The sequence below is a fragment of the Rattus norvegicus genome, chromosome 1, assembly GCF_036323735.1.
Source record: "Rattus norvegicus strain BN/NHsdMcwi chromosome 1, GRCr8, whole genome shotgun sequence".
NCBI lineage: Eukaryota > Metazoa > Chordata > Mammalia > Rodentia > Muridae > Rattus > Rattus norvegicus.
Window position 1 is genome coordinate 254,357,723 of NC_086019.1, and position 27,820 is coordinate 254,385,542.

General features: G+C 50.7%; 2 protein-coding genes across 18 annotated transcripts in view; one reads left to right on the forward strand and one right to left on the reverse strand.

Moving 5' to 3' along the window:
• Positions 1–32: 32 nt before the first annotated feature.
• Positions 33–18,196, forward strand: Dpcd (deleted in primary ciliary dyskinesia). 4 transcript variants are annotated; one of them, XM_063287171.1, is made up of 6 exons: positions 33–171; positions 4,532–4,612; positions 11,549–11,787; positions 12,056–12,189; positions 16,740–16,842; positions 17,233–17,516. In XM_063287171.1, the coding sequence occupies exons 1-6, from the start codon at positions 108–110 to the stop codon at positions 17,335–17,337; spliced, it is 726 nt and encodes a 241-aa protein (XP_063143241.1). In that variant the 5' UTR covers positions 33–107; the 3' UTR covers positions 17,338–17,516. The 4 variants fall into 4 exon arrangements, with proteins under 4 accessions (XP_063143241.1, NP_001385717.1, NP_001013927.1 ...); NM_001398788.1 differs by having other exon boundaries at positions 71–171; positions 11,549–11,673; positions 17,233–18,196; NM_001013905.2 differs by having other exon boundaries at positions 71–171; positions 11,549–11,662; positions 17,233–18,196.
• Positions 18,197–18,198: 2 nt separating this feature from the next.
• Fbxw4 (F-box and WD repeat domain containing 4) overlaps positions 18,199–27,820 on the reverse strand; it is an 89,253-nt gene continuing 79,631 nt past the window's right edge. For 2 of the 14 annotated variants that reach the window (XM_039080406.2, XM_063264923.1), the window contains 3 exons: positions 19,554–19,694; positions 19,024–19,165; positions 18,199–18,857 (listed from right to left, as the gene is read on the reverse strand). In XM_039080406.2, the coding sequence (XP_038936334.1) occupies positions 18,738–18,857; positions 19,024–19,165; positions 19,554–19,694 (403 nt within the window). In that variant the 3' untranslated portion in view covers positions 18,199–18,737. The other 12 variants (XM_039080412.2, XM_039080399.2, XR_010053930.1 and 9 more) reach the window with 11 other exon arrangements.

Consider the following 27,820-nt stretch of genomic DNA (forward strand, 5'->3'; position numbering starts at 1 on the left):
AAAAAAAAAAAATCTGTTCCCAGAATACTTCCCGGGTCATCCGGAAGTGATCATCGGTCGGGTAGTTGCCATGGCAGTGGCCAGGCGCGTTGCTGGGCGGAGGGAAGATGGCGGTGACTAGCTGGCTGGAGATTTTGCGGTCGGCCGAGAAGACGGCACTGCTGCAGGATGGTAACTCGAGCCCCCTCGTTCTTCACCCCTAGGGCGGGCTCTATGAGTCCGCTCGCCCAGGGAGGGCCTCAGCCTCAGCCTGGGTGGGCAGAGGTGGAAATGTCGCAGCAGCCATCAGCCATGCTTGCTTCCTGCTTTTGCAGAGGAAATAGGCCCAGGGAAATGACCCGAGTGGAACCCAAGTCTTTGGTCACCCACCTCAAGAGTTCTTTATACCATCCCATCCCCGCTGAGACTTTTGTTGGTATTTGTTCCCAATAATTTCATTGTACATTCATCATCGTTCCTCAGGGCTGTACCACAAGGAAACTGAAATTCAGGAAGGTTTTAGACCAAACCCAGGTTTTGCAGATAATCAGGTATAGTTCATGACCTGGAACCCCATGCACCTCAGTTTGGGGGTCCTATTGATGGCAGCCTAGTGGCATAGAAAGGAGAGGCACCAGGGTTTTAGGTCAACTGTACTATTCATTTACCATGGCCTCTTAAATTGTTAGGACCCCATTTTCTTCTATTATAAAATGAAGTGGGTGGGCTGCTACCGTTGTTTCTAAGGTCCTTTCCAACTGTGCTTTGTTTATGATGTGGATTTCACATTGTTCCTTGATCTTTAGGGGAGATAGAACGAGGGCTACGGTCTAAATGACTAGGAACAGGAGTTTGATATGTCAGCTTTTCCAGCAACTGGCCAGTTTAAGTCCCCTGTGCCCCAGAGGTCTTTCACGGACCCACTTGGCAGCCAGGATGACTTGGGTCTGAATTCCTGAGTCTTTAAAGCTAACAGCTAGGGACTTAACATCCACAGGCAGATGCCTAAAGTTTATGGAAATTAAAGTCAGTTTCATTTGCTCCTACCTACAACATTTAGGGAGCCCATTACCGTAATGTACCAAATTCTGTGCCAGGCAGATAGAAAACAACCAACCAGCCAACCATGGTTTATGGTCTCCTGGACCATCGAATGATCAAGAAAAAAATACGTAATCAATTTGTGTTAAATAGAGGTTGGAATCTTAGAAAGGCAAAGAAAGCCCATGCTTGCCATCTCTGCACTTGGGGAGTTGAGGCAGGAAACTAGTTTAAAAGGAAGACAGACAGACAGGATTGAGATAGTATGTGAAGTGCTAAGAAAGCATGGAGGTGAAAATAATTTTCTCCTTGGATAATCACCAAACAGGAGAGGTGATATTTCCAGCCCCTAAGGAATTTTTAATAGTTACCTGGTAAGTGGAGGTGAAGGAGTGACCACGTGCGGAGGAATGGATCACACGTAGAGGCAAAGGAGTGTGAGAGAGTACAGCAGAATGTTAGGTATGAAAGCAGTCACCATTCAGGCTCTGCCTGCACGGCGTCCCGTGCCAGAGGAAGGGAAAGCAGGCTCTAACAGGAAACGGAAGGAAATGGAGAGGTGCAGACCGATGGGGGCGAGTTGCAATCTCACGGTATGCAGCTTTGGGACACACTTTACAAGATAGTGGTCGTTTTCTTTTATTTTGAGACAGGGCCTCACTGTGTAGTCTTGGCTGGTCTAACATGTGCTCTGTAGACCAGGCTAGCCTTGAAGTCACTCCAGCCTCTGCCTCACTAGTGTTAAGATAAAAGCCATGTGCCATCATGTCTGACCCAGTTTTTGTTTTTATTGTGGTTAAAAAAATATATATCTACACACACATATATACACACACACACACTCATACACACAACATAAAACATACTGTCATAACCATTTTTTAAAAATTTACTTATTATATATAAGTACATTGTAGCTGTCTTCAGACACACCAAGAGAGGGCATCAGATCTCATTATAGATGGTTGTGAGCCACCATGTGGTTGCTGGGAATTGAACTCAGGACCTCTGGAAGAGCAGTCAGTGCTCCTAACAACTGAGCCATCTCTCCAGCCCTGTCATAACCATTTTTAAAGTGCAGTTAGGGGTCACTAAGGACGGTCCCGCTGTTTGCACCTGTCACCAACATCCAGCTCCAAAAGTTTTTGTTCTCAAAACCAATGCTCTGCACCCAGAAAACACAACTCCACACCCCTCTTCCCCAGCTCCCAGCTACTTTGTGTTTCAGTTAAATCGATTAATCCAGGAGCATCATGTAAATGGAATCAAATATTTAACTACTTCACAAAGCAAAAGGTTTTCAGAGTTCATTGATATCGACATGTGTGTCAGAATTTCCTTTTTAATTTTTTGTGTGCTTATGTGGGGGCCAGAGGTCAGCTTAGGGTGCCTCTCCTCACAACTTCCCAATGATGGATTTTACTTTAACATTAATTTGTGTGTGTGTGTGTGTGTGTGTATGCACGCACGTGCATGTGTGTGCACACACCTGCCATAGCATATATGTGGAGATCAGAGGACAGCTTGTAGGAATTGATTCTTTCCCTCCACCATGTGAGTCCTGGGATCCATCAGGTTACCAGGCTTAGTGACAGCCTCTTTTACCAGGTCTTGCTGGGCTTCACCTTGTTGTGAGAAAAGGTCTCTCACTGACCTTAGGTTTACTGATGAGACTGGGCTGGCCGTTCAGTGACGAGCCCCAGAGTGATCCTCTTGTCTCCACCTCCCGAGTCATGGGATTATAATCCCACATCCCTGCCCCAGACCATGTATATGACCACGTGGGATCAAGCAGGTCCTCAAACATGAATGACAGGCTCTCTGCTGACCGCGCCATCCCCCGACATCACCCTTCTGTTTTCAAGCTATCCCACTGTGTGTGTGCTCTCCCATGGTGTTCATTTGGTACTTGGATAGCTCCCGACCTTTGATCTTTGTGAACATGAATGTGCAAAGTGCATATAAAGTCTGCTTCGGTTGGTTGCTCTTGGTCACACGGCAGTGATGGGGCAGGTATGGTGTATTTGTGTGTGATGCTTTTGTAAGTGTGCAGGAGCACACGCCCATGTATAGGCACACAAAGGCCTTAGCAGGGTGTCACGTGTGTGAAGGCCGGGCTTTTGCTTTAATCTTCTGTGACTCTGCCTAGGGCAGCCTCTCCCTGGAGCAGCAGTTCAGTTTTGGCTCTGGGGACCTGCCTGTCTCTGCCCTCCAGTGCTGGGGTTTCAGGCGTGCACTGCCACACCTATTTATGTAGGGTGCTAGGATTCACACTCAGTTCCTCATGCCTACAGAGCAATCAGTCTTATCTGTGAAGGAGATTATTAAGGGGACTGAGACCTGGGGCCTGCCAAGAGGCCTTGCAAATTTGAGGTAAGTTGCCTGAGGTACCGATTAGCAATGTCTCAGGGGAACTGTGTCCCAGAGGAGTGTTACACTGGAGAAAGCCCCCTTAGGGCTCTTTTTTTTTTTTTTTTTTTTTTTTTGGTTCTTTTTTTCGGAACTGGGGACCGAACCCAGAGCCTTGCGCTTCCTAGGTAAGCGCTCTACCACTGAGTTAAATCCCCAACCCCTCCCCTTAGGGTTCTTATTCTGAAGTTTGATACAGGGTACACGTCCACTGGCTCTAAAGACCCTTCGTCTGTATTCCTGAGGAGGCTACCTGTATCTATTCACCTGCCTGTAAGAAGAAGAGATTACACAGCCCTGCCCTTGAACAAGTGCTTGTGGGCTAGGAGACTCCCTTGAGTTCCCTTATCTTTAGTGGATGGTACAGTAATGTTTTTTTCATTCTTGTGGTGAGCACTTGAGTTCCTGTTATAACCAGGTACAGTGGCTGATCTTGGGAAACCATGGATACCACCCACCCCCATCCAAGAGAAGACAAGCAATAAATAGCCAAAGACTCACACAAGAGACATAAAAATCACAAACCAAGTGTGTGTCCGGAAGAAAATTCATGATGATGGTATCTCGGGCTTTGTGCCAGGAATGACCTAGAGATCTGTAGACGAAGGCTGAGGGACAGTGTGGCTGGGAGGAAGTGGCTGACTGTCGGGAGACCCAGCTCACGTCAGAGCTGAAGCCCTGGTTGTAGAAGTACAGAGAGCATGACATAAGTCTCAGATGCTCGTAGCACTGTCCTGGGGGGTAGATGCTCTACTGTGAGCTAGACTCCAACCTGAGGGGGCACAGAAGAAGAAGCACTCACTCTGCTGTGGTAGCTGCAAGGAATAGGTGATGGTGACTTCCCAGTGGAGGTGACATTTGAACTGGGTTTTGAAGAATGAGCAAAGTCCCACAGTTTGGGAAGAAGCTTGGCTTTGTTGGTGGTGTAAGCAGCAAACACGGTCAGGAAAAGGATGGGCGCCATTCAGCTTCTGGTAGACATTCTGGGGGCTGTCGCTCTTGCGGGGCGCAGTGTATGGGGGTGGGGTGGGCAGACATCTCAGTCTGCAGGGGCCAAGACAAAGGACGACTTGAGGTAAGGTGCTTTTCTCTGTGTGTGCAGGGAAGAGGATGGTGCACTATTTGTTCCCAGACGGGAAGGAAATGGCGGAAGAATATGATGAGAAGACCAGTGAACTCCTTGGTAAGTGTGGGGCTCCGGGGGGCAGGTGGGATCTCAGCATGAAGCTAGCATGGTAGGGCGATAGAGGTTCTTGGGGACAAGACTGTCCCTGAGAACAGCGTAAACATCACAAGTGGAGTGCAGTTCTTTACCTGGTTTAGCCTGTTCCCACCTCCAGATACACGAGAAGGCCAGGGGGCCTCTCAGTCAGGACCAGCGTTATAGAAACAACCGGAAAAGCGCATCGTGCAGGAGGCCGTGTTGAAGGGTGGGCAGTGAAGCGAGGCTTGCACTTCAAGCTTCTTGCTTGCTTGTTCTTTTGCTTCCTGAAGCCACACCAAAAGGGCAAGCATCAGAGGTGGCAGCTTCTGACCTTACCTCCTAGACGACACCAGGACACTGTATTAAATATGACCCTCATCTTGAAGAATGACGAGGACCGGGTCGGGGTGGCGGGTTTGCGGTGCCATTGTTTTTGTTCCTGCAGGTTCGCCCTCCTTCAGAACAGGCTCATAAATAGGAGGTCCAGCTCGGATTTCAGGGGATTATTTGATTTGCCAGTTCTGTTCCCAAGTACAAACAGCAGCCGTAACTGACTTCCCAGCTCTGTGACCCAGGGCCTAAAGCTGTCCACCATGAGAGCTGGTCTCTTTATTAAGTTGCACCTGAAATGCTAAGACCAATGATGGCATCACGGGCTGGGATATTTTCCTGTCTTTATTCTTGACTTTCATTTCTTCCTGGGTCTGATCGACAGGTAGGATTGGTGAGGGAATTTCTTTTCCCCTTTTCCTGACAGCTCATAAATGTCTCCAACTGACAACATGGGTTATACTGGTTTGCATATTCTCTCAGTCTGCAGTCCTAAACTGCGTGCCCCGCGCATGCTCTGTTGCAGTGAACGTGTTGATCCCTACTTATTATGAGCTGCTTGGGCTCCAGTCCCAATTGGTTTAGTCTGGCGCTATTAAAAATCTTGATGTGTTTAGCATATGACACTGATTCGTTGGAAACCAATACAGTAGTAATATCCTCACAATGCATTGTAATTTATAGTGCTCCCGGGGGGGTGACAGCCTTGGAATGCCTGACAGGGGAGAACTTATGAAAGCAGGGGTCACGTGAGCTAGCCACCACCGTCACCCACCCATCCAGCCACAGCTCCTGCCCAGACCCGCACATCACTCCTTTTTTTTCTACACAGCAAATAAAGCAGGAGCGCTGCAGAGGCTATAAAAGCACACGGACAAACCTAGCCTTTGCCGTGCTTGGGAGGGATATTAAAACGAAGAACAAGGCTGTTGGCTCTGCCGTCCCACATCACCTTCAATTCTGGTGGTGGCAGGTTGAGCTAGACCTTCAAAGTTCCTTTTATTTAGCAGCAAGAATGGAGGACGGTCGTGGTTCACCGTTTGGCTGCTTTACCTGATAATGACATTTGCACATTAACTGGGCATCATTCCAGGGCTTTACATGGATTACTTCCTGTGACATCTTCATTAGAGCCCCACAACACAGGCACTGCTGTCCCCATTTCACAGTTGAGGGAAGGTGAGTGCCATGTAGAAAATTCCCAAGCCCGGCCGGCCTGGAGCTTGGCTCCCACTGTGGTTTGCTTTCTCTCCTCAAGATGTGGCTCTCCTCTCAGCCTGGGGCTCATTGTGCATCCCTGGCAGGGCCAGCCCTCCTATATGAGCCTCTCAGAGCGAGGTCAAAGTGTGTGCCGACAAGCCCAGCTCTCAGACCTCGTTCCTACGTTTCATCTCCCCCAGCGTCCACTCAGCTACCTTGCAAAATACTCTCCAATATTAGTTTGTATTCGTTTGTTTCTTTTCTTTGTTTTTGAGATAGAATCTCTATGCACTGCCTAGGCTGGCCTCAAACTCGTGGACTCAAGTGGTCCTCTGGCCTTGTTTCCCAAATAGCTGGGGCTGCAGGCACATGCTACCAGGCCTGGTTATTAATGTATAAGTATAATCTCCGGGCCGGAACTAGCTTTGTGCTTGTGCATATTATGAAGTAAAAAATGGATATGGTTTTTGTGGTAGTAAGCGAAATGGTTTCCATTTTTTTCCCCAGCTAATATACAAATTTGATAATTAGTCAAACAGGTTTTCTGTTAGAAAAAAAAGCTCAGAAAGTAATTTACAGAGGAGGACTTGCCAGTAGGTGTGCATCTGTCTGGGACAAAGTTCCTCCAGTCAGTGTTAATAAGCACGTTAGTGTCATCTTACCCTCTCGGGGCTGTTCATTCCCACCCCCCACAATGAACGCTGTATGTATTCATAGAGGAAAGAGCTGAAGGGCCTTGTAACAATGATCGGAACATCAAACCAACCCCCAGAAGAACACAGCACGTCCAGGGGGCCGAGGCTGAAGGGCAGACCGTCCCCCAGCGATTACATTTGGATTACCTCTTAATCTGCTTTGGTATTTGACCGACAGCCTAACCACCACAGGCCGCATTTGGAGGATATTGAGCACTTTCATCCCCAGGCACTTGAGCGGCTTTATAAATGACCCACTCGATTCCCTTCAGCCTCCTCAGGGATGGGCCACGGCAGCTGTTTAATAGCCACATAGCAATGTTGCAGTGTTTTAGGGCAGAAAAGAAGAATCCCGCATCCAGTTTCAGCTGCAGGGAGCATTTAGCAAAGGGGAATGTAATTATCCGAGTTGGAAGTGGGCCAGGCCTTGGAGCTTTGGGGAAAGAGGCCTTTAGGACCTCCACTTTCCAGCCCACCTGAAAGACGGGGCTGCTTTCAGCGGTCTGGGGCATCAGCCTGCTTCCTGCTGACTTGGGAAAAGGCCCCCAGGCCTTGCCTCCTTCATCCATTCTCCCGTCAGACCCCTTACAGGGTCATTGAGTCTCCTTTGCAAAGGCTGGTCCTGACAGCCCAGAGGAGAGGATGGCGTCCCAGGGAACGCCTTGCACATACCAGTTTGGGTTTTACGTGTAATCAAGTCAGGATGACAGCAGGTGGAGCAGTCCGCTGTTGCCGCAGGAGCTGTCCTTGAGTACAGGAACAAAGGCAGGACCAGAAAGCCCAAGACTGTGTTTGCACGTGCGCATGCACATGCATGCCTGCACACATGGGAAAAGGAAGGACTTCAGAATCTTTCAGTAGGTCTTGGCCCTTGAAAGATTGGAAAGGGAAACTTACATTACATTCTTAGAGGAATATAATCCCCAGGGTATTTTACAAAAAGTGAAGTGGCCAAGAGCACCTAGCTCCCTCCCCTTACCCCGAGCAGCATTGGAGGTGAGAGAAGACAGCCACAGGTCTGTGCTTTTTCCTTCTCGGGCATGTTTCTGAGGAAGACTGAGTTGGCCTTCCTTAAAGAGGAGGACCAGGTGGAGAGTCCTGCAGTGACCTCGACTCTGGGGTCCATACTGGTGATGTCCCCAGGGCAGTGAGCCCATGATTACAGGGCATCTTGCTTTTCTAGCCCAGGCCTATAAAATTTACCATATTGCCCCTTCAGTTAACCAACCCAGCCTTTAAATATAGAAACAGAAGCCAGGCATAGTGATGCTTATTTTTAATCCCAGCACCAGGAGGCAGAGACAAAAAATCTCTGGGAATTTGAGGCTAGCCTTGTCTAAATAGCATGTTCTGAGACAACCAAGACTACATAGCGACTCTGTCTCAAAGAAAAAAACAAGAGAAGACAGAGCAGTGCTTGAAGAGCCTTTCAGAAGGTCACATTTGCTTATAACACTCAGAGACTGGATTCTGGGTTTGTGGTAATAAGACCCAAATTATCTTTGTCTGTTTTAAGACAGGATTTTGTTACCTAGCCCAGGATAGCCTATAGCCTCCATCCTACCAGCCTAAGTGTATGTGAGTCACACTGTGATCAGTAGACCTGAATCTTAACTGTCACTTTCGCAAGTAGATCTCACTGTTCCTCAGTAATTCTACTCTGTCCCCTGGTGATAGAGGTGAAGTGGGCAGGTGAGGAAGAAATGCCTTCTCTTCAATAAACAAACAAATAAAAATAGAGCTATTAGACTAGGCGTGTCCTAAGTGACTGCCTCCTTAGGTCCGTGATGACTGCTCTACCACAGGGCGATGCCAGGATGACACGGGTACTTGTCTGAGTGGTCTCAGCCAGGTGGTGGCAGGAGGCGGAGGCTGAGGCGGGGGCAGGCAAATCTGAGTTCACAGCCTGCCTGGTGTACACAGTGAGTTCTAGGACTGTCAGGACTGGTAAGACCCTATCTTAAAAACACCAAATGGTGCTTGGATGGATGTGCCCTGCCATCCCTGTGAGGTGTCCCCTTGCTGCTATCGGCATGTCTGGGGGGAAGCACTTCCCCGCCTTGACTTTTCTATATGTAGCTGTTGTTGGGTGTCCCTGGCTCTTTTCCTTCTGAGTGCTGAGGGCACGCCTATGGTCTCATGCATGCTAGGCACGGGCTCTACACTAGGTTCCATCCCAGTCTGACAGGCGCTCTACACATGGTTTGAGGATCCAGGGGTGGTCTTTGCTCTGGTAGGGAGTAGGTTCCATCCCTTGTCGTAGTCAGCTGCCTGCCGTTAGGAGGTGTCTCACTTGTCTGTAACTGTGACAGGTACCCCAGAGACTGACTTCCGGTTGACTGAGGTATTACAGCGCTAGGCTTCCATACACCCCAGCCCACAGCCCATTCACTTAAGGAAGTATTTGTGGGTGTAAGAAGTTGCTCAGAAAGCATATTTCCAAGTTTTACTCTTCCTTATTAATTTTCATTATAAACTCGCAAATGTGCTCCTAGGGAGAATCTCGGCCCTAAGACGTAATAAAACCACACTGCAGAATGCAGCAGACCTTATAAAAAGCCGGTGTTCAAGGGAAAGTTCTAATTTTACATCCTGGCTCTGTGTTCGGCTTTTGTGCTCACGGGGAATGTGTGCAGGATTGCCCCAACTGATGAAAAGCCCACAGGCCGGATGCTGCCACCCTTCAGCCCCACCTTGGAGACAGCTGTGGTACCCCACCAGGCCTTTCTGAGTTGTTCAGCTCCTAGAGCAGCTGCAGGGGGCTGCAGGATTTCAGCACTACTGCTCAGCTCTTGCAGCAGGATGCCCAAACCCGACAGCCCCAACTTCTTAATAGAGCAGGAAGGGAAGTGTGGAGGGCGCTCCTCAGTGGAGTGCCTCTGCCCCCAGCACAGGACTCACTGGGGCTCATTGAAATCCTAGCAGTTTCCCAGTACTGCCAACGGAACTCCTGTCTGGATTTATGGTTTCCATGATATATGGGCCTTATTTTAAAAGACAACAACAAAAACCAGACCTGGTAGCACAGGTCTGTAAGCCCAGCTCCCATGTACTAAGCCAGGAATATCACCCTAAGATCAGTAGCAACCTAGGCTACAGAATGAGTTTCATCACAAAACAAACCTAAAGGGTATAGGGCAGGGGCTAAAAACAACATCAACAGCAGAAGAACCCTTTCACAAATATCTGAATTATAAAACATGGAAAGTAAAGGTCATTATGTGCATTATCAAGTTATAATGTAAGTTATTATTGGTTTTAAAACTCCACATTTATAATTAGTCCACCATAGGCTAATGTTTGTGTGCACTGTGAAAAGATTATCCTTGTGTTATTCAAATGCTGATTTCTCTGCCCTCATGTCTTGTCTCAATTGGGACACAGCACTGTAATGTGTATACTAAGAATGTCCTGTCTCACGTATACTAAGAATGTCCTGTCTCACATTTGTGTAAACACTTCTTACCATTTATTCTCTGCCTTGTCAACAAATGCTGATCACCCAATGGCTGGGCAGAAGAGAGAATAGGGTGGGATGTCTGCCAGCCATGGGGAAGAGAGAGAAGGAGATTCAGATCAGTGCAGAGGATGGAGGATTTGAAGCCATGAGGAAGGGGTCTAGAGAGAGATGGTGGGAACACACCTGAAGCCCAGAGAGCCAGGTCAATAATGTCAATAATGCAAGTGTCATGCGGTGAGGCTGGGAGGGAGCCGGGTTGGCAGAGGAGGTTAAGGAGGTCACTTAACTGCTCAGTTATCGAGGTGCAGCTGAAATAGATCTTGGTTTCTCTGAGCAGTTCTTGGGGACTAGAATAAGGTAAAGAAATACAGTTGTCAGATTAGTTCACTGTTTACATTTATATTAAAAATAATTCACTTACAGTCTGTTTAAAATGTAGTGTGTAAATGCAGGCCAAGCACATAAAATAAAAATAAATAAATCTCACAAAATACAGTGTATGCCTAAGACTCTATGTGTTAATTGCTATGCTAGAGGTCAATCCTAGTACTTGGGAAAATTGTCTCTAGTTCCCCTCTAGCTCGAGATTGCATTGAAATACAACTTTTGTGCTCTCAGGGCTTTTGTTGACTGTAGATGTTTTAAGGCAGGTGAACCTAAATGAATGTCTTTATTTGGACTTTCTGAATCATGAGACAAATCTGGACAAACAGCTTTCACTCAATTAATTTTTCCTTTGCATGGTTTTCTAGAGATGGGGGAAATGCACCCAGAGTTGGGTGTGTGGGTGTGTGGGTGTGTGGGTGTGCACTGTGCACTCTGAAATCTGATCACTTGAGGCCAAGGCACAAGGAACGGTTTGAGAACAGCCTAGGCTATCTAGTAAGACAGTGTCTCAAGAAACAAGAGCAAAGCCCAGTTGGACTTCTGTCTGGAGACCCCAATCTCCCATTTCCAGAAATGGCCTTTGTCGCCTCTTTGCCTTCTGCTGGTGCCACACCCCATGATCTCTCTCAGAGCTCCTTCCCAGTTCCAGTTGTATGCCCGCCTTCGAAATGGACTTGGCTGGTTATTTGCTGCTGAAACGCCCCATTTGATTTCCCAAGTTATGTGGTGATTCCTGGCTCAGATACACAAGGCCCAGCATCAGGGCTTCCCCTGTCCCAGTTAGCCAGTGTTCTGTCAGATTTGACAGCAAAGAGCTTGAATCCATTGCTCGTCTCTCTGCAGTGAGAAAGTGGCGTGTGAAAAATGCCCTGGGAGCCTTGGGCCAGTGGCAGCTCGAAGTGGGAGAACCAATGCCCTCAGGAGCTGGGAGCCTGGGATCCGAGCTCATCAAGGAAAGTAATGCCAATGTATGTCTGTTTGTCCAGGGCCTTGTGGGGATTGGGAGGAGACATCTGACCCTAAGGGCAGGATCCATAATGTGTTCACCTCATAGCCACTCTGCCCACCTAACCATCCAAAGGGTATGTCACAGCAGTAGCAACTGCTTCAGGTGGGAATCCATGGAGAAGAGCAGAGGGGCTTCCTGTCTGGCTTCTGGGAAGAACCTGGGGAGGGGGAGGAACCAACCCTTCTTACCTCTCTCCATGAATGGTCCTTAAAAAACTGGGCATCATATCACGTGCCTATAATCCCAGAATTGGGGAGGCGGAGGCTGGAGAACTGTAAGTTCAAGGTCCCCTTACTACACAGTGAGCCCAAGGCCAACCTGGGCTCATTTGCTTTTCATAGCCCATCTTCATGCGCAAGGACACCAAAACAAGTTTCCAGTGGCGGATTCGAAATCTCCCCTACCCAAAGGATGTCTACAGTGTGTCAGTGGCCCAGAAGGAGCGCTGTGTCATTGTTAGAACGACAAACAAAAAGTGAGTAGGGTGGCGGGCACTGTTCACTGTGTGCGAGCAGAGTGGAGTGAGCGCCCAGGCTGCTCCATATCTGGGAGGTGGGGCTGAGCGTGGCCCAGATCACTGTGCAGCTGCTCCAGTCGAGGAAGCAGAACTCAGCCAGTGTCTGATTTCGTATTTCCTGGGGCTCACTTGACTGACTGTTGAATGAATGAGGGTTTAAGTAATCACATAGCCATTAACCTGTGATTGCTGGTAGTTTTACTCTCAGGTGTCCTATCCATGATCTGGTGAACTTGGCTTGATGACTGACTTGATCACTCTATTGGCAGGGTGTCCCGCCCTGGAAGGCACACCTGCCTTGGTGGCAATTTCAGACATTGCAGTAGTAACCCCCCCTCCCCCCCCCGGCTCTCCCCAGACTGAGAGAAAGAAAGGGGGCAGATGTTTGGCTCTCAGAATCTCTGCCATCCTGTCTCAGAGTCTCTCTGGTCTGCTGGGTGAAGGCAGTGGGTGGCCAGATTTGAGAGGAAGTGGGATCACATTTGGGCTTCTGCTGCTTTGGCTCACCACTGTGGAAGAGCCTTGGAATGAATCCATTTCGGCCTTGGCCAGGAGGAGGATGTGGCCAGGTCTAACCTGGGCTTCCTTTTGGGGGCGTTTTTGTTTTATCTTCTCATCCACAAGCTGCCAAGCGTCCCGGCTTGATGCTTAGACACGGGACCCATGGGTTCATTAGACACGGGACCCATGGGTTCATTAGACACGGGACCCATGGGTTCATTGGACACGGGACCCATGGGTTCATTTGCCGCTTTACAGGAGAGCTCCCTGCCCTCCGCGGTGCCCCCCACTTCAGGTGGTGCCCCTGAAGGCCCCATCCCCTTAAGAGGCCTGCCTACAGGGAAGCAGAGGAACTCCTGCCCACCTCCAGCACAGCCCTGGGTCCCGTCCTCTTAGCACCCCACACCCTTTCACTTTGGCAGGGTTAAAGGGACAAGGGAAAGGGCAGAGATGAATGAATTAATTTCAGGATTATTGCTGTTCATGCAGCCAGAAGCCCCTGTAGTGGACCTTGTCTATAAATATAAAGTCATAATAATAAGGGTTTACGTTTATAAAGCGCGCTGAAGTCCTGAGATAAAAGGCAGTTTGTTCCCGTTATTGTTCTCATCATTAACAGGAGTCAGTGCCTAAAGTGGAATTTAGCAATTTCAGACAACAGAGAAATTGCCTGTAGGAAAACAAACTCCATGTTTCAGCAAGCAGTCCCTGGCGGAAGAGGCCCTGGGTCCAAACTGGGAACAAAAGTGCTTCTGATAGCACTTGAATCTGCAGCTTAGCACTTTGTGGAGCTGGCTGCTGCCTCCTTTCTGTCCCCCAGAGGTCACTGTCGAATACAGATATCAGGCAGAAATGTGATTACAAGCGAGTGCTAGAAGAAAGGCTAGCTGGCTCACCAAAAAATTCATCTGTGAGCAGGTCCTCTGGGCCCCATCTCCCGCACACATACACCATTTATACTGTAGGTGGCGCCATTGGCCAGGGGCTCCGTAGCTAGTGGGGCATTCCAGCACCCAGTGGCAGGGATGGGGACATTGTTGAGATGCTAGCGGAGGCAAGGTAGTATGGGAGGAGTGGTACCTTGGGAGGAGGGGGAAAATGGTATTTTGGTGCTCACTCTGAAACTGAGTCTCTGAGTCCTAACCAGGCTCAGCCCTGCCCCCTGCAGGTCCATCGGATAGGAGGCTAGAGAGGCTGCCCAAGGTAACCAGCCCTTTCCAGAGCCCACCTTTTCTATGTAGAGAAGTATAGTCTGTTCCTGTTCTTTCAGTCATCAAACAAAACGCAACAGTGTTTTATATGTGCAGGGCCTGATTTTTTTCAGAATACTTTTAGCATCTCCTTCCTGGTCATATCGTCCACGGGTATAGTCAGAAGTCGGCACCTGTGCAGTGTGGCCTTCTTGCTCAGCACCTGGGCATCTGCAGCACCCCTCCCCCCAAGGCACTTTTCTTCCCCTGGCGGTGTGCCCTCATTTCAACATTCCAGCATGTGCTGCCCGGCCAAAGCCACGCAGTTGCCTTGCTGGTATCTGCCTGGCCCCTGGAGAATGTGGTTAGCCACGTTGTTTAAAGAAGTGGATTCCAGTGTCTTGTGGTAGTCCTCAGCCTCGGCACTGATAGGATGAAGTGGGGAAGGAAGAAACTGTTTCCACATGATTCTGGTGTGGTACCATCTGGTCCCGATAAGAATATTTGTGTAAAGAAGGTTCCAGACCTCAGCCTGGAAGCTGGCAGCTGTTAAGTGGAAAGATGGACTGTGTGCTGGGCTAGGAAGATGCTGGCTTAAGTCTAGCCTCTGCCATGTGCCAACTGTAGTATTTTGGCCAACTTCTCACTTAGGAGAATGGAACATATACTCCTCATGGATTGTTTGAGGAGTTTGTCAATGATATCAGATACATGCGTGCTCCCTGTACTGTGGTTAAGGTGTCAGAGCAAGGGGTCAGAAGAGAGCCTTGACTAACTGCACTGGGAGGACCCTGTGACCACAGGTTGTCTGGGCAAGCATCTCTGAAGGCAGGACTCAGTGGTCAGACAGCTTGAGCACAGTCAAACTCACTTGCATGTGGGCCTGCTCACTGGGACTCTAGGGGTAGCAGGAAGTAGGGATGCAGTGTGCCTAGTGCTTTGACTTAAGCACTAGCTGCTGCCACTCTCTGGATGACTGAGGGCCTCTCTGGTTACCTGCCAAGCCAGTGTCAGGCTAGAGGAGCGTGGGGCAGGGCTCATGTAACTGTCCACAGCAGTCCTCCTGCCTCAGCTCTCCCTCGGACATTCACTGAGCCTGTGAAGGGACCGGCGAGGGGTCACAGGGAATTGGGCAAGGGGATCCAAGCGAAGCGGGATGAGAAGGCACCCTGCCTGTGTCAGAAGCACAGTGGGCTCCTCTCATCCAGGCACTGGTGACAATTCAAGTTCCGTTACTGTTGCAGCAAACCCTGAGTAGGTGAGTAGGGGGTGGCTGTGCATAGGGGAAACTCACACATTGTGAGACTCTAGGGAGAAGTTATTTAACCTCACCCATTAAACAAACTCTCAAACCTGTGCTCCTGGCTGCCTCAGTTTGGCAGGGGTAGGGTAAGGAAAGGGGCAAGCCACACACCTTAAGTTCCCTGGGATCCTGAGGTTGCCCTGGGGGCTCAGGGTAGGGGCAAACCCTGCATTGGCCCCGCCTGGGAGTGGGAGTGGGAGGCACTTCTCTGCTGGTTCTGCTTTCTGTGTATTTGCAAGGAAGATGTTAACACTTCCTAACCGGCCTTTGTGTTCACCTAATCTCTGCTGTTTAACCTTTGACCCCCTGCTATTATCAGTGTCTGCCACCTTTGCTGGCCAGACCAGGGCCCCAGGAAAAGCCCTCACTCAGCCTGTTGGCTAGGAAGAGGATGAAGCAGGCATTCCGCCCTGTTGCAGGCAGATGGATCGCCTTTCCCTGGGGCAGAGCTTTGGAAAAGAAAGCAACTTGCAGTACCATTAGGACCCCCAGCCCCCACTCCTCTCCTTTTGAACTGTCAGTCTTTAAGTAAACATTCTTTTCCTGCGTTGGGTCCCAGCACCTTGGTGGGAGAGGGGAACCCAGGAAGAGAGCCCCCCCACCAACCCCCAGCCTCTTCTGAACTGAGGGATTTGGGCAGGGAGGACAGGCCAGAAGTGCTTGCATTGATGTCAACTCTCTGAGTCCCCGGGGCATCAGGGCTTTTGAAGTGGACTCAGTGTAGCTGTCACCACAAGGGCCAGGACCCTCTGAAGTATTAAAAGCCATTCTCTCTGGGCCCTTTTCTTGAGTTTGTTGTACCTGCCTAAGGCATTTCCCTCCTCAGCCCACACAGCCTCTCCCTCTGCAGAAAGGGACCCCTTGTCCAGGTGAGGGCTCCTTGGGCAGCCCCTGGCCCATGCCCAGCCCACACAGCCACCACGGGGACTGCCAAGTGAGGCTGTTTGAAAGCCCTGGTCTAATAAGCACTTTAGATGTGTGGGGAAATCTCTGACAACTGACCAGGGAGGCGGGCAGTGCCTCCCCTCCCTCACTGCATTTCCTCCAGTCAAAGCCTGGGGATCTGTACTACTTGATTGGTTTTGTTTTTACTCTGTGAACATGGAGGGGAAAGGGTCCAGAGTCTAGGATGGATCCAGGGTCCATTGGCCTCACAGCTTGTCTCCTAGGGAGACACTCCTTGTGCTGTGCTCTCCCGCCTGGTTTTGGTGCTCCCTCTAAGAAGGCCCCATGAGGCTTGGGGTGCTCTGTGTGTATTTGGAGTTCCAGCCCTACATGGTGAGTCCCACTGGCCCCTGGGCTAACCTCAGAACTCCCGTCTCTGCTCACCTTTGGCTCTGAGGCCACTACTGTCCTTTTAGACTTCAAACTCAAATAAGGCCTTTCCTGTGGGTTTGTTCCCCTGTTGCTTCTCTAGCTGTACAGAAAATGGGGGAGAGCTATGGAGAACCTAGGGTTTCCCAGCTGCCAGGGTTACTGTGCTGGCTCCCCAGCAGCCTCTTGTGTCCTCACAGGTACTACAAGAAGTTCTCCATTCCTGACTTAGACAGACACCAGCTTCCTCTGGAAGATTCTGCACTGAGCTTTGCTCACGCCAACTGCACCCTGATAATCTCCGTAAGATTTGCCCAGACTTGACATCAGGAAGAGGTTTCTCATCCTCACCCACTTCCCTACCTCCAAGCATCCCAAATCCTTGGCGTGCTTGTTGGAGAACAGGCATCTCCTATTTATCTGGGGGGGGAGGGGTGGAGACCAAGAGAGAGCCACACCCCAAAGCTCAGAGGGTGGGGCTGGTGGTAGGGCAGAGTATGGTGGGGAAGTGGTGATAATGTCAAGCCTTAGGTTGTCACCTTGGGTCTACTCCTCCCCAGCCACAGGAGCTGAGCAGGTCCTTCAGACCTGTACACCTAGGTTTCCTCATGTCCAAGGAGAATCACGGAGAACCAGAGCATGTCAAGGGAGGCTAGTAACTGAGCTATGCTTTCTCCCTGGTTCCCTCCACAGTATCAGAAGCCAAAGGAGGTCATGGCAGCTGAATCAGAGCTACAGAAGGAGTTAAAGAAGGTAAAGACAGCGCACAGCAGTGATGGGGACTGCAAGACGCAGTAGCTACTGAGCCTCGCACCTCCAGTGTGGAGGAAACTGAGAGACGTCCAGACTTGGGTTTTATGCACAGGCAGCCTCTTCTCTTCTAAGAACTACAGAGTCCCCAGAACTGGCCCTTGGGGCACAGCTTGCTCCCACCTGTGGTTTTATCCTGAGTAAAGTCATTTGCAGTTGTTCTGGAAGGACTGACTGCCTTTTTCTCTGATGGCCCGTCCCTGGATGCCTTGGCCTTCCTCACCCCACCTTCCCATCCTGAGGACCTTCCACACAGGCCTTCCAGCTAAAGGGGGAGAAAAGTGGGAACAGGGCTGGGTGTCTTGTAAACTCCTGTGTGCTGGCTTGCCTTATATGAGTAGCTCAGGGAAAACTCCTCTGAGGCAGGTATGGGCAAAGGAGAAGTTTAAAAATTTAGCTGTCTTGGAAACAGCACAGAATGTTAGGACACTGGTTAAAAGAGCATGGCTACAGTATTGTCAAAGGTGTGTGTATGGTGGGACAGAGCGAAAGGTCACCCAGCTCAGCACCTAGAGCCCTCTGACCGTTAGTTCCTTATCTGCGCCCCAAAGAGGTAGAAGAAACCTTTTTGTTCTCGGGGGCACAGCCATGGGTTTGTCCTTCCCCTGTACACATTCCTGAGTTTAAATGTGATACTCTGCCTTCCTGGAGCCTCTTAGAATACCTAACCAGGGCTGGAGAGATAGCTCAGAGTACCAACTGCTCTCCCAGAGGTCCCGAGTTCAATTCCTAATAACTACATGTGGCTCACAGCCATCTGTAATGGGATCTGGTGTGTCTGAAGACAGCTGCAGTGTACGCATATACATTAAATAAATCTTAAAAAAAAAATGACCTAACCATCAAAGATTGTGAACAATTACATTTTATTTTTATAAAAATTAAAATGGTAACATGTCTCCCACAACTGGCCTAAGGAGCAGCCAGCCCAGAGCCCCAACCTGACAGGTTTCCTTTGTCCTTAACTTCAAAGCAAAACCAGACTAGTACCTCAGATAGGAGCCCCCAGCTCCAAGATGTCGGCCAAGTTACCATGTGACTGAGGAGGCGACTGGTACCGGCCTTAGTTCTAGCAACTGTCTCTTTCTGTCTGGGATGGTGAGAGCCTCTGACCGCACTCCGTAGGCTGCAGTAGTACTGTGAAGGGCTGGGGGCAGGCCTGGCCCTATTGTACACCTAAGTTCAAGTACATCTCCTAAAAAAGCACAAGAGGGCCCACGTCAGAGACGGCCTCAGTGTCCAGGGCTCAGTGCTTCAGGTGTCAGGGCATGGTGGCCAGAGACCCAGGAGCTCAGCAGGGATGGGAAGAGGAGGGAGGTGTCACTTCACCTGCCAGGCAGAGGTCCCTGAGTAGCTGACTTGCGCAGCCCATAGGCAGGGGTGGTCTGTCATGGGTTTTCAAAGTCTAAGACGTGGAGGTTGTAAGACAGCGCGGCATAGAGATGCCTGGTGGTGAACCGCAGGCAGTACACAGGACTGCTGAGTGGGGTCGATGTCAACGGGAAGGCCTGCAAGGGAGGGAGGCACAGGAAGGATGAGAACTTCTCAAGTGGGAGATGAGCTGCCCTGACCAGTGAAGTAGAATGCTTGTACCCTTGGCCACATCACCGCTCTCAGATGCAACCCACGATGAGTCTTGACTTCCCAGAGGCATGCACTGGGTGGCACACTTACATGCAGGCAAGCCCGCTGGCGTCGGTCCCAGAGCCGCACGAGACCGTAGTAGGAGGACCCTGTGGCCAGCAGGTGGTTGCCGTCTGTCTGTAGGCAGTAGAAGGTACTGTCATGAGGCTCCTCCCACTCCATGACACATTTCCTGTCCAGGAAGAAAGAGTTACATACGATAGGTTTGGGAGTCCTCCCGCCTGCCTTCTTCTGGGATAGAGACAGGTTAGGGAGCCCTAAGGCTCCGGTAATGTGAAGCCTGATTCACCAGATCCCTTAACGACCAAACCTAATGGGGCCTCGGCCCACAAAGGCCACACCCTCACCTATGGCCTCCTGACATAGGACCCATTGTAGAGGCTCTAAGAAATGGCTGCCTTTTCAGTCTCCCGGGCCACAGTGACCAGAGCTGCCTAAGGGTAGGGAGTCTGAACTTGATATGGCCTTGCTGACCTGGAGTCTGTGCCCTGGGCTGACTGAGGACTAAAATGAGCCTGCACCTGTACAGGGCTCCTGTGCTCCCTATCCAGCACACTCACCGGGCACTTGTGCGGAGGTCCCAGTAGCGGACATAGGTATCATAACCACAGGACAGTAGTGTAGAGGGGGACTCATACATGACATCCAGCACCCCAGCCCCTGGGGGGAAGTCACTGCCCAGATGTGTGATCAGCTGCCCACTGGAAGAAAACAGGGCAGACAGTGAAAGGAAGAGGGCTGAGGGAAGGAAGATATGGAGCCCTGGACCAAACAGCGACATGGCCCGCCCCTCCCCTAGTACTCAGCCCCCAGCTGAAGCCTCGGTGGGGCAATGCTGCGCCCTCCTCCATCACACCTGCATGCTAGCTGCCTGCTCCCTCTGGGGCAATGAATGGCTCTTGCTGAAGGGGTCGGCCCCTCAGAAGCACACACTTGGTTACTTTATACTCCTTGATCTGGTAGGTCATGCAGTTCTGAGCTGTCTGAGTCCAGTGCCTTAATTCTTGCCTGTAATCTCAGGCTCAAACCTTATTGGGGATAAAGACCACACAAAGGGAGAAAGGAGAGTCCTAGGAAATGTTAAAACAAGTAAACACCTTTGTGTCCAGGGACAGAAATAGCTGAGAAAGCAGCTTAGTGTGCTGGTCCCTGGTGTTCTCGGTCTCTGGCCCCCAGCCCAGGGCTAACACGCCTCTGTGATCACAGCCCCCAGCCTGCTGGGCTCCAGCCTGCTCCCCCACCCGTACCCCACCCGGTGGCCGAGAACAGATTACTGAGAAGAACAATTTCTTTGTGACTGTGTAATTCCCTCCGTGACCGCGGCAGTGGGCAGACCTCTCACCCCATGCCAGACCCTTAGCAACCACATAGGGGGGCCTCTTGGCCCTAGCAACTGCCCCTCAACATCAAGTGCACCAGCTAATCCTGTGGCCAGGGGATGGGTGGATGTATTGAGCTTCTGCAGAATGTCTGGGGGGAACAACGGAGAAGAGGCACCCCCTAGGCCCAACGCCTCAGCCTTCTTTTCAAGGCCCTCCCTTCATGGTCTAGTAGGAGAAACAAGGCCATGGTGACATCACAGAGATGCTCAGGTAAGAGGCCTGAGCCCTCATCAGCAGAGGGCTTGAAGCAGGCTAGGCTGCCAGCCATTGTCTAAACATAGACTTCAGCTCCATGCTGTCCCCACCACTCAGACTCCTCCCCCACCTTGCAAAGTACTGGAGGAGGAGGCTGGGGTTCTCTCTACCTACTCAGCCTTTCACTGTGAACACCGAAGGCTTCTAAGGATCACCTCAGCTCTCCACTGAGTGCTTACACCCAGGTTGGCACCTCTGTGCCCAGCCACCTTCCCAGGGATATTCTTGGTGTATGCAGTGGCCCCGTGTTGGCATGGGGGATAAAAATAAGCTTGTAACAGGGCGGTAGTGGCATACACCTTGGATCCCAGCACTCAAGGGGCAGAAGCAGATGGAGCTCTCTGAGTTCAAGGCTAGCCTGGGTTACAAAGTCAGATCCAGGAAGAAACCCTGTCTTGAAAAAGCAACACACAACTAAAACAAAACAAAAACACATGTTATCTTCCAGGGACTCCTGGGGTAGACATTTTCTTCCCAGGTCAATGTCTCTATCAGACCTGGGCCTTGCTCCCAGGGAATCCCTGCCTTTCAGACCAACCACCAATCACCATGACAGGCATGGGAGGTGGGAGGAGTCTCTAGCTCAAGGTACACTTGGGTTTGTGTACCCCAGGTGGGAGCTGTTGTACTCCACGATGCTCCCTTTCCAGATTGTGGGGCCTGCCCACTCCATTAGTAAGGCTGTAAGGAATGATTGAGGAACTCTCCCCTTTAATCTGTGGAAGTAATTTCATGTTTGTTTGAAATAGAAGATGAAAGACTGTGGGTAGGGGTGGAGCCCAGTGGAGCCCCAGCCGCCCACCCCGTTGCTGGGATTCTGAGAGAATGAGACCTGGGCACCCACTGCTGGTGGGGTGGGTGAGCAATGAGAGAGGCACATCCAGATAGAACTGCTAATCTGAATCCCGTCCACTGCCCAAGAAGCCCTCAGTACAGCACAGCCCAATGGGTCTGGGAGAGACCCTTGGCCTAGCCTGGAAGTTTCTACTTTACTTTGTCTAGGACTCTCAAGTGGCCACACACACTTTGAACCACCAATAAAAAAGATACACTTTCTTTGGCCTTGAGGCTCAGGACCCTCAAAGCTCTGTTGTAAAGCGCTGCAAGGTTAAGTTCAGAGCATGGACTGACACACCAGGCGCTGGGAAATGCCTGCCTCTTCTAACAGTGGCCCAGCGGAGCCACAGGAGCCCTGCTGGGGCTTTGATTTGGGAAAACAAACAGAAATGGCACCATGGGCCCTTTGGGTTCCCACCCCAGGCCCAATTTATGTAGAAAACTGTAGTGTAGCCGTTGTGTTGAGGAAGGGGCTGGTCAACAATAGCCCTCCAGTCTGTGTCTTTGTCCCCTCCTGTGCTGCTGTTCTCACTGCAAGTGTGTTCTTGTAAAAACGATTAGATTGCAATTTGTATAACGTGGTGACCCCCAAATTCAGACGTTTCACCCCTTTTCTCTAGAAAGAATGTTAAGAATGCTTCTCAGCCTCTCACTGTAGGGGGAAAGGGGGATGGTGTACGCAGAGCCTTGGCTGTCCCACAACTTGTGTGGGAACAGGGCTGCAGCTCAGAGCCCCAGGCCAAGACAGGAGCAAAAACTGTGCTTGTCACTATAGAGAGTGAGACAAAAAAGTCCCTTCTCTTCCAGCTCTCGCAGACAAAGCCGAGGCCTCCAGGAGCTGCTGCGGGCTGGGGACCTCCACACCCCAGCCTCCTGAGCCTGACTCCAGCAATTCTCCCTCCACCCAGGGAAAGATAAAGACAGATGGGGCAGCCAGAGTGAGTCTGGTGAATGAGAAAGGCGAAGTATGCACGCTAAAGGAGTCCTGTTCCCCTGGCACAGCCTCTGCAGCTTTCTCTGTGAGGCTCTAGTACCTGGGCAGGAAAAAGCCAGCCAAGTGGGACCACATCCCAGAGGGGTCTCTCAAAACAGAAAGCAGGTCTCCTGGGCCTGGCTCACCCTGCTGACCAGGAGAAAGAGAAATTAAATAATGTATTGTCATTAGCCTCTGTGGCCAAGTTGACGGAGGCATTTCCCTGCCCCCAACCTGGACCCTGCAGAGTCCAAACACCATGATGTCTGTCTGTCCGTCCCCCCCCTCTCGTGTGTGTGTGTGTGTGTGTGTGTGTGTGTGTGTGTGTGTATGTGTGTGTGTCTGTGTGTGTCTGTGTCTGTGTCTGTGTGTCTGTATAGCCCTGGCTGACCTGGAATTCACTCTGTAGACCAGAATTCTAACTCAGAGATCCACTTGCTTCTGCTAGGATTAAAGGCATGGCTGCTGCCACCACCCCTGGCCCATACGCCCCCACAGGACTCTTGTACTTGAAGTATTCTGAGGCTCCCAGCCCACAGTGATGCCTGCTTGTGGCTCTCACATTTTCCAGCTACTTCTAACATTGGGATGTCTGGTGGTGCTCCCTGGAGCCTATCATGGATGCTGTGCTTCCCTTTGGGTGTCAGGACTCCGTCTGGCATGTGCTACCCTGAACCATAACTGGTTTTTCGGGAAAGACAAGTGAAGCATGACAAGCATTTACTTCCTCGCTCTAAGGGCAAATGGCCTGAAAGTTACATCAGGCCCAGCAATCACTAAAGAAAGTAATGTTCTCTCTTCTCTCCGTCCCTCAACAGTTAATCAGGCATCTTCTATATGCACAATGCCATGCAGAGATCCCAGAGATGTGAGCTGCACTATAAAGGACCACTGTCCCTCCTTTCAGTGAGTGTTCAGTCCATGAGGGAGAGAAGTCTAAATTTATACTCAACTAACAGAGAAAAACAGAAGAAAAGAGAACTTTCTATGAGGAAAATTGGCATTTTGGGTAAGGGGAGTGAGTGATTCTTCAGTTAGTGACAGGATTGTGACAGGCAATGATGGAGGTGATGAGGCTTGGCAGTGAGGGGACATGTCAGTCTCCAGCATCCTGCCCACAGGGGCCTGTGGCTGCACATTCCTACCTGCCATAGAGCACTATGAGGCTGTGGGGCAGAGTGGTCGTCTCAGAATGGCCCTCAGGTTATGAATAAAGAAGCCAAAGCTACAGGAAATGCCTTCACATTGCACACCAAGGAAACAACCCAGGAGATAGGCTATGCTGCACACCAGCCTGGTCATGAGAGAAATGCAAATGGCTGTATAGATTTTGGGTGGCAGAGGAGCTGCTGCCTTGATAGCGGCTGCCATGGTTGAGCCACTGTGTCTGGGAGGTGCTACACTGCATCTCCATATACACTGGCTCATGTAGTCCTTGGAATGGGCCCAGGTCTCTCCACACCACTTCTCAGGTGAATAAGCCAAGGCTCAGGCTGCACCTGGTAAACTGAGGTCAGGACAGAAGGATTGGGCCTGCCTGCTCTGCCATCCACTCTTGCTGGCTTTCCCTACCTCTCTCTCGTGCATACAGTCCCTCAGACATCATCTGTCCAGACCCTATGGCCCACCCCAGTAGACACCAGGTCCAGCTTCAGGCCCTCACTTGGGCTTTGCCTAAGGGTCTGGTCCTCAATGGGAGTAAGAGATTCAAGGGAATATATCCCGAATTAACAAAAAAAAAAAAAAAAAAAAAAAAAACAGAACACTTCAAATGTTTCTTTGAAAGGTTGCAGGTGCCACACACGGTGTACTTCTAGAAGTCGGGGCAATTTAAAGGACTCAGTTATCTCTTGCCATGCAGGTTCTGGGAATCAAACTCAAGTTGTCAGGCTCAGTCACAAGACTTTTTGTCCAGTAAGCACTTGCCCCAGTTTCCAAATGTAACAGCAGAGATGTGAGGATAAAGAAATGGCTGAAGTTTTTGTCCCTGCAACATGAGGTATGAGGAGACGCACACAGTGTCTGTCACATGTATGTGTGTGAGCATGCATCCCCTCCAGCACCCACCAGAGCACACGTGTTCAGACACAATGGCTCAGAGGACAGGCAGCCAGGCAGCCCACTTTGTACTGCTAACAAGGCGACATAATTACAGGAAAGGGCAGCCGGGCAGATAAAAGGATACAAAATTTCAACATCTGTTGCCATAAAGGGATAAGGAGAAGTGAAACGCAAAGTATCAGTTTGGTGTCAGCAGGCAGAGAGCCAATTTCAAAGAGTTGAGGGGGACAGAGGGGACAAGAAAGCAAAGCCAAGGGGGGAGAAAGAATAAGAAATTACAGGGTTCCTTAAAGAAGTAAAGAAAAGAGAGAATGAAAAGCTGTCAGGAATACTTTAAAGGAGGAGGCAGGTACTTTCAAGAGGGGCAGTCCCATAATCACCCTGACTGAAGGCCAGGCCCCTGCGAGGAGCGGGGAGAGGAAGACCAGGGCAGACAAAGTCATGTGGGTGGAATGGGGCATTCGTGATGTCCTCAGCACACCAGCATGGAGTCCGTCTCCATCCACGTGACCCTGCCAGTCTGCCGTTAGCCCTGTATTCATAGCCTGTGCTCAGTACAAGCTGAGACTCCATCCCCAGCATACCTGGGGCTGACCAGGTAGCCCTTACTGTGCTAAGTCAGTTCTCAATAGAAGAGGCCATGGGACAGATCAGGGAGCTTCATGAGGGGACAGTATTAGTGCTGACATGGGAGGTCTCCTTAGGCAAAGATTGGTTCCAGTATGGGGTTACCCTGAGCAAAGCCTAAGTGGGGGGAACCGATCTGCGCTTTCCCTGTGGAGAAGAGATATGGTTGCTTCAGCATAGAAATGAAAACATAACAGAGGGCAGTGGTGGCCCCGGCCTCAGGGGACAGAGAGATGAAGGGTTTGTGTAGGAACATGTGAACACACCCCTGCAGGGTAGAATACCCAGGGAGCTCAAAGCCTTTGGCACAGTGAAGTCACCAAAAGGCCCCTCCCTACCTGCTTCCCTAACTCACAGACCCCAGAATGGCTTAGGGCCAAGGGCTGGACCCCCTGTGACACCTTCAGGTCTGGAGTCATAGACTTCTCCATCCTATAGCTTACCTGTGCCCGCCACAGAGGACCCAGGGTGCTCTGCCCTTAGGGACTAATGCTAACTGCAGCCAGCTCAAACGCCCCTCGACAGAAAATGCGAGTCCTATAGGAACAGCAGAGCCAGTGGTGGAAGGTGATGTCAGGCACTCGTCCTACTACATCCTCCAGTAGCTGGAGATGTGTGCACCCCTGGGGACTAGCCAAGTGCCTTGTTGAAATGCAGACAGAGGGCACAAAGTACACTCTGATTCCTCGAGGCCTCAAGCTAAGGAATAGGATGGTTTTGGCACAGTTCCTCGGAGCCTAACAAGACGACTTCAGTGGATGGCTGTCACTAGGAGTTTCTGGCAGCTGAAAATTGAATACTGGGCCTGAGGACTGTCAGAAATTGAGTCCTGTGCACCTTGCAGCTGTGCTGTGAGGAAGAAGAGGCCCCACCTTCGTCAATGGAAATCCCCTCTCCTTGGGCTTAACTTACAGTGTCCAATGGAAAGGAGATACAACAGGCAAGCTCCAGCCAGCACCTTCTTCACCCCTCTTCCCTGCTTAGCCTCTGCGTACCCTGAAAGGACTGTGTGGTTATTCTGAACACAGTGATGGGTACCTGAGAGAGGAATGTGCTAATAGCCCTAAAGGTGACAGAACTGGTGCCCAGTGGGACAGCTGCACTTCCTGGGTGTCCCAGCCCCCACCATCACCTAGGGGTAGCCCAGATGCTGAGAGCTACGCCCCCCCAACCCCCAAGTCAGCACACACATAAAAGAAAATTCAGGCTGTGCTCAGGTTTCGGCGGTGACAGGTTAAAAGCAAAGCATTCAGCCAGTGCCGCATTCCGCCCAGCCAGCGTCCTGCCGGCAATACCACGCCACCTTGCAGATTGCCTGTCAGTCAGGCTTTGGTGTTATTGAAAGATCAAACTTGGTCCTGCCTGTTCATTACCTTAATCCTGTTTTCTACATGGCTTTATTATCTGCTTGGGCTTCTTTAGGAAAGACACTTCAGAGCTGCCCTGGCCATCCATTTCCTCCCACCAGGGCAGCTCCTCACCCCTGCCCTGCTCAGTTCTCCAAGCAGTGCACAGTTCTGGATACAGGGCAGATGTTTGCGCAAAGTCTGGCTCCTCCCATGGCTGATGAGGGCAGTCTGGGGCTAGAGAAGAGGCAATACCATGTGATACCAGGGTGGCCCAGTCACAGGCAGAGCCCAGAAGAATGGCCAGAGAATACAGTGACAATAACTCATTTGGTTCCAGAATAACCAGAGACCTCAGTTGTCTTGTGCCAGTTCTTATTTGGGTTCCTCTTGAGTTAAGGACAGTGGCAGTGTTTGGGGATGATGACATCTAGAGATTTAATGAGAATGGCATTCACAGAGCCAGCCCATTAGAACACCATCCTGACCCTAGTCCCTCCAAAGCAGCCACAGGCAGCTCGAAGATCATCCAATTGAGATGCTCCTAGGCCATGGTGGTGGACCCAGACCTACATCTCTGAGCTGGGCCCAGGCAGAGAAGATGATGGTCATGAGCTTCAGCTGTATGGGTGACTGAAACTGCTAGCACAAATGCCCATCCCTGGGCCACAGCTCTGTTGGCAAGACCCTGTGTGCCGTGGGGCCGGCAATGGCCTCTATACCGGCCAGAAGCCACAGGTACTCTGGAAATTGAGAGGTGTGGTGCCCACAGCTCTTTGATTCTGAGGGAGAAGGCAAAGGATACAGGTGTCAGGCAGTCGGGAGATGGGGGGATGGGGGTGGGCAGGCATTTTTCACAGTTATTCCATCACAACTACTTCTGGTAGTTGGGGACAGTGAATTCCGACTTTTCAGTTCCCACTGTGGAAGCAAAGTTCAGAGAAGTCCTAGGTGAGGCTGGTAAGTGACAAGACGGTTCTGAGTGGGAGCCTGTCAGGCCACACAGCCAGTTTCTGAGTTCCTATTGCTTCCAGCACAGAGTCCTGTGAGAAAGGCTCCTCTTGCCTCAGCTGTAATCACAAGAACTGGTGGCAGTTCTACAGAATGAAGTCTAGAGAACAATCCACAACGTGCAGGATGCCAGCAGCCCCAGGACATGAGACCACGGGAGCCCTAGAAGTTCTAGCTAAGCTGACAGTGGGTTAGGTGACCACTCACGGCACTGACAAAAGCAGCAGCTCTGAAGGGAGGTGGCAGCACCGTCTCCCATCAGACCACACCTGAGCTGCTCAGTGCTCAGAGGGACTGAATCAGAAACTTTAGAGTAAAAATGATCCCGGAGGGGG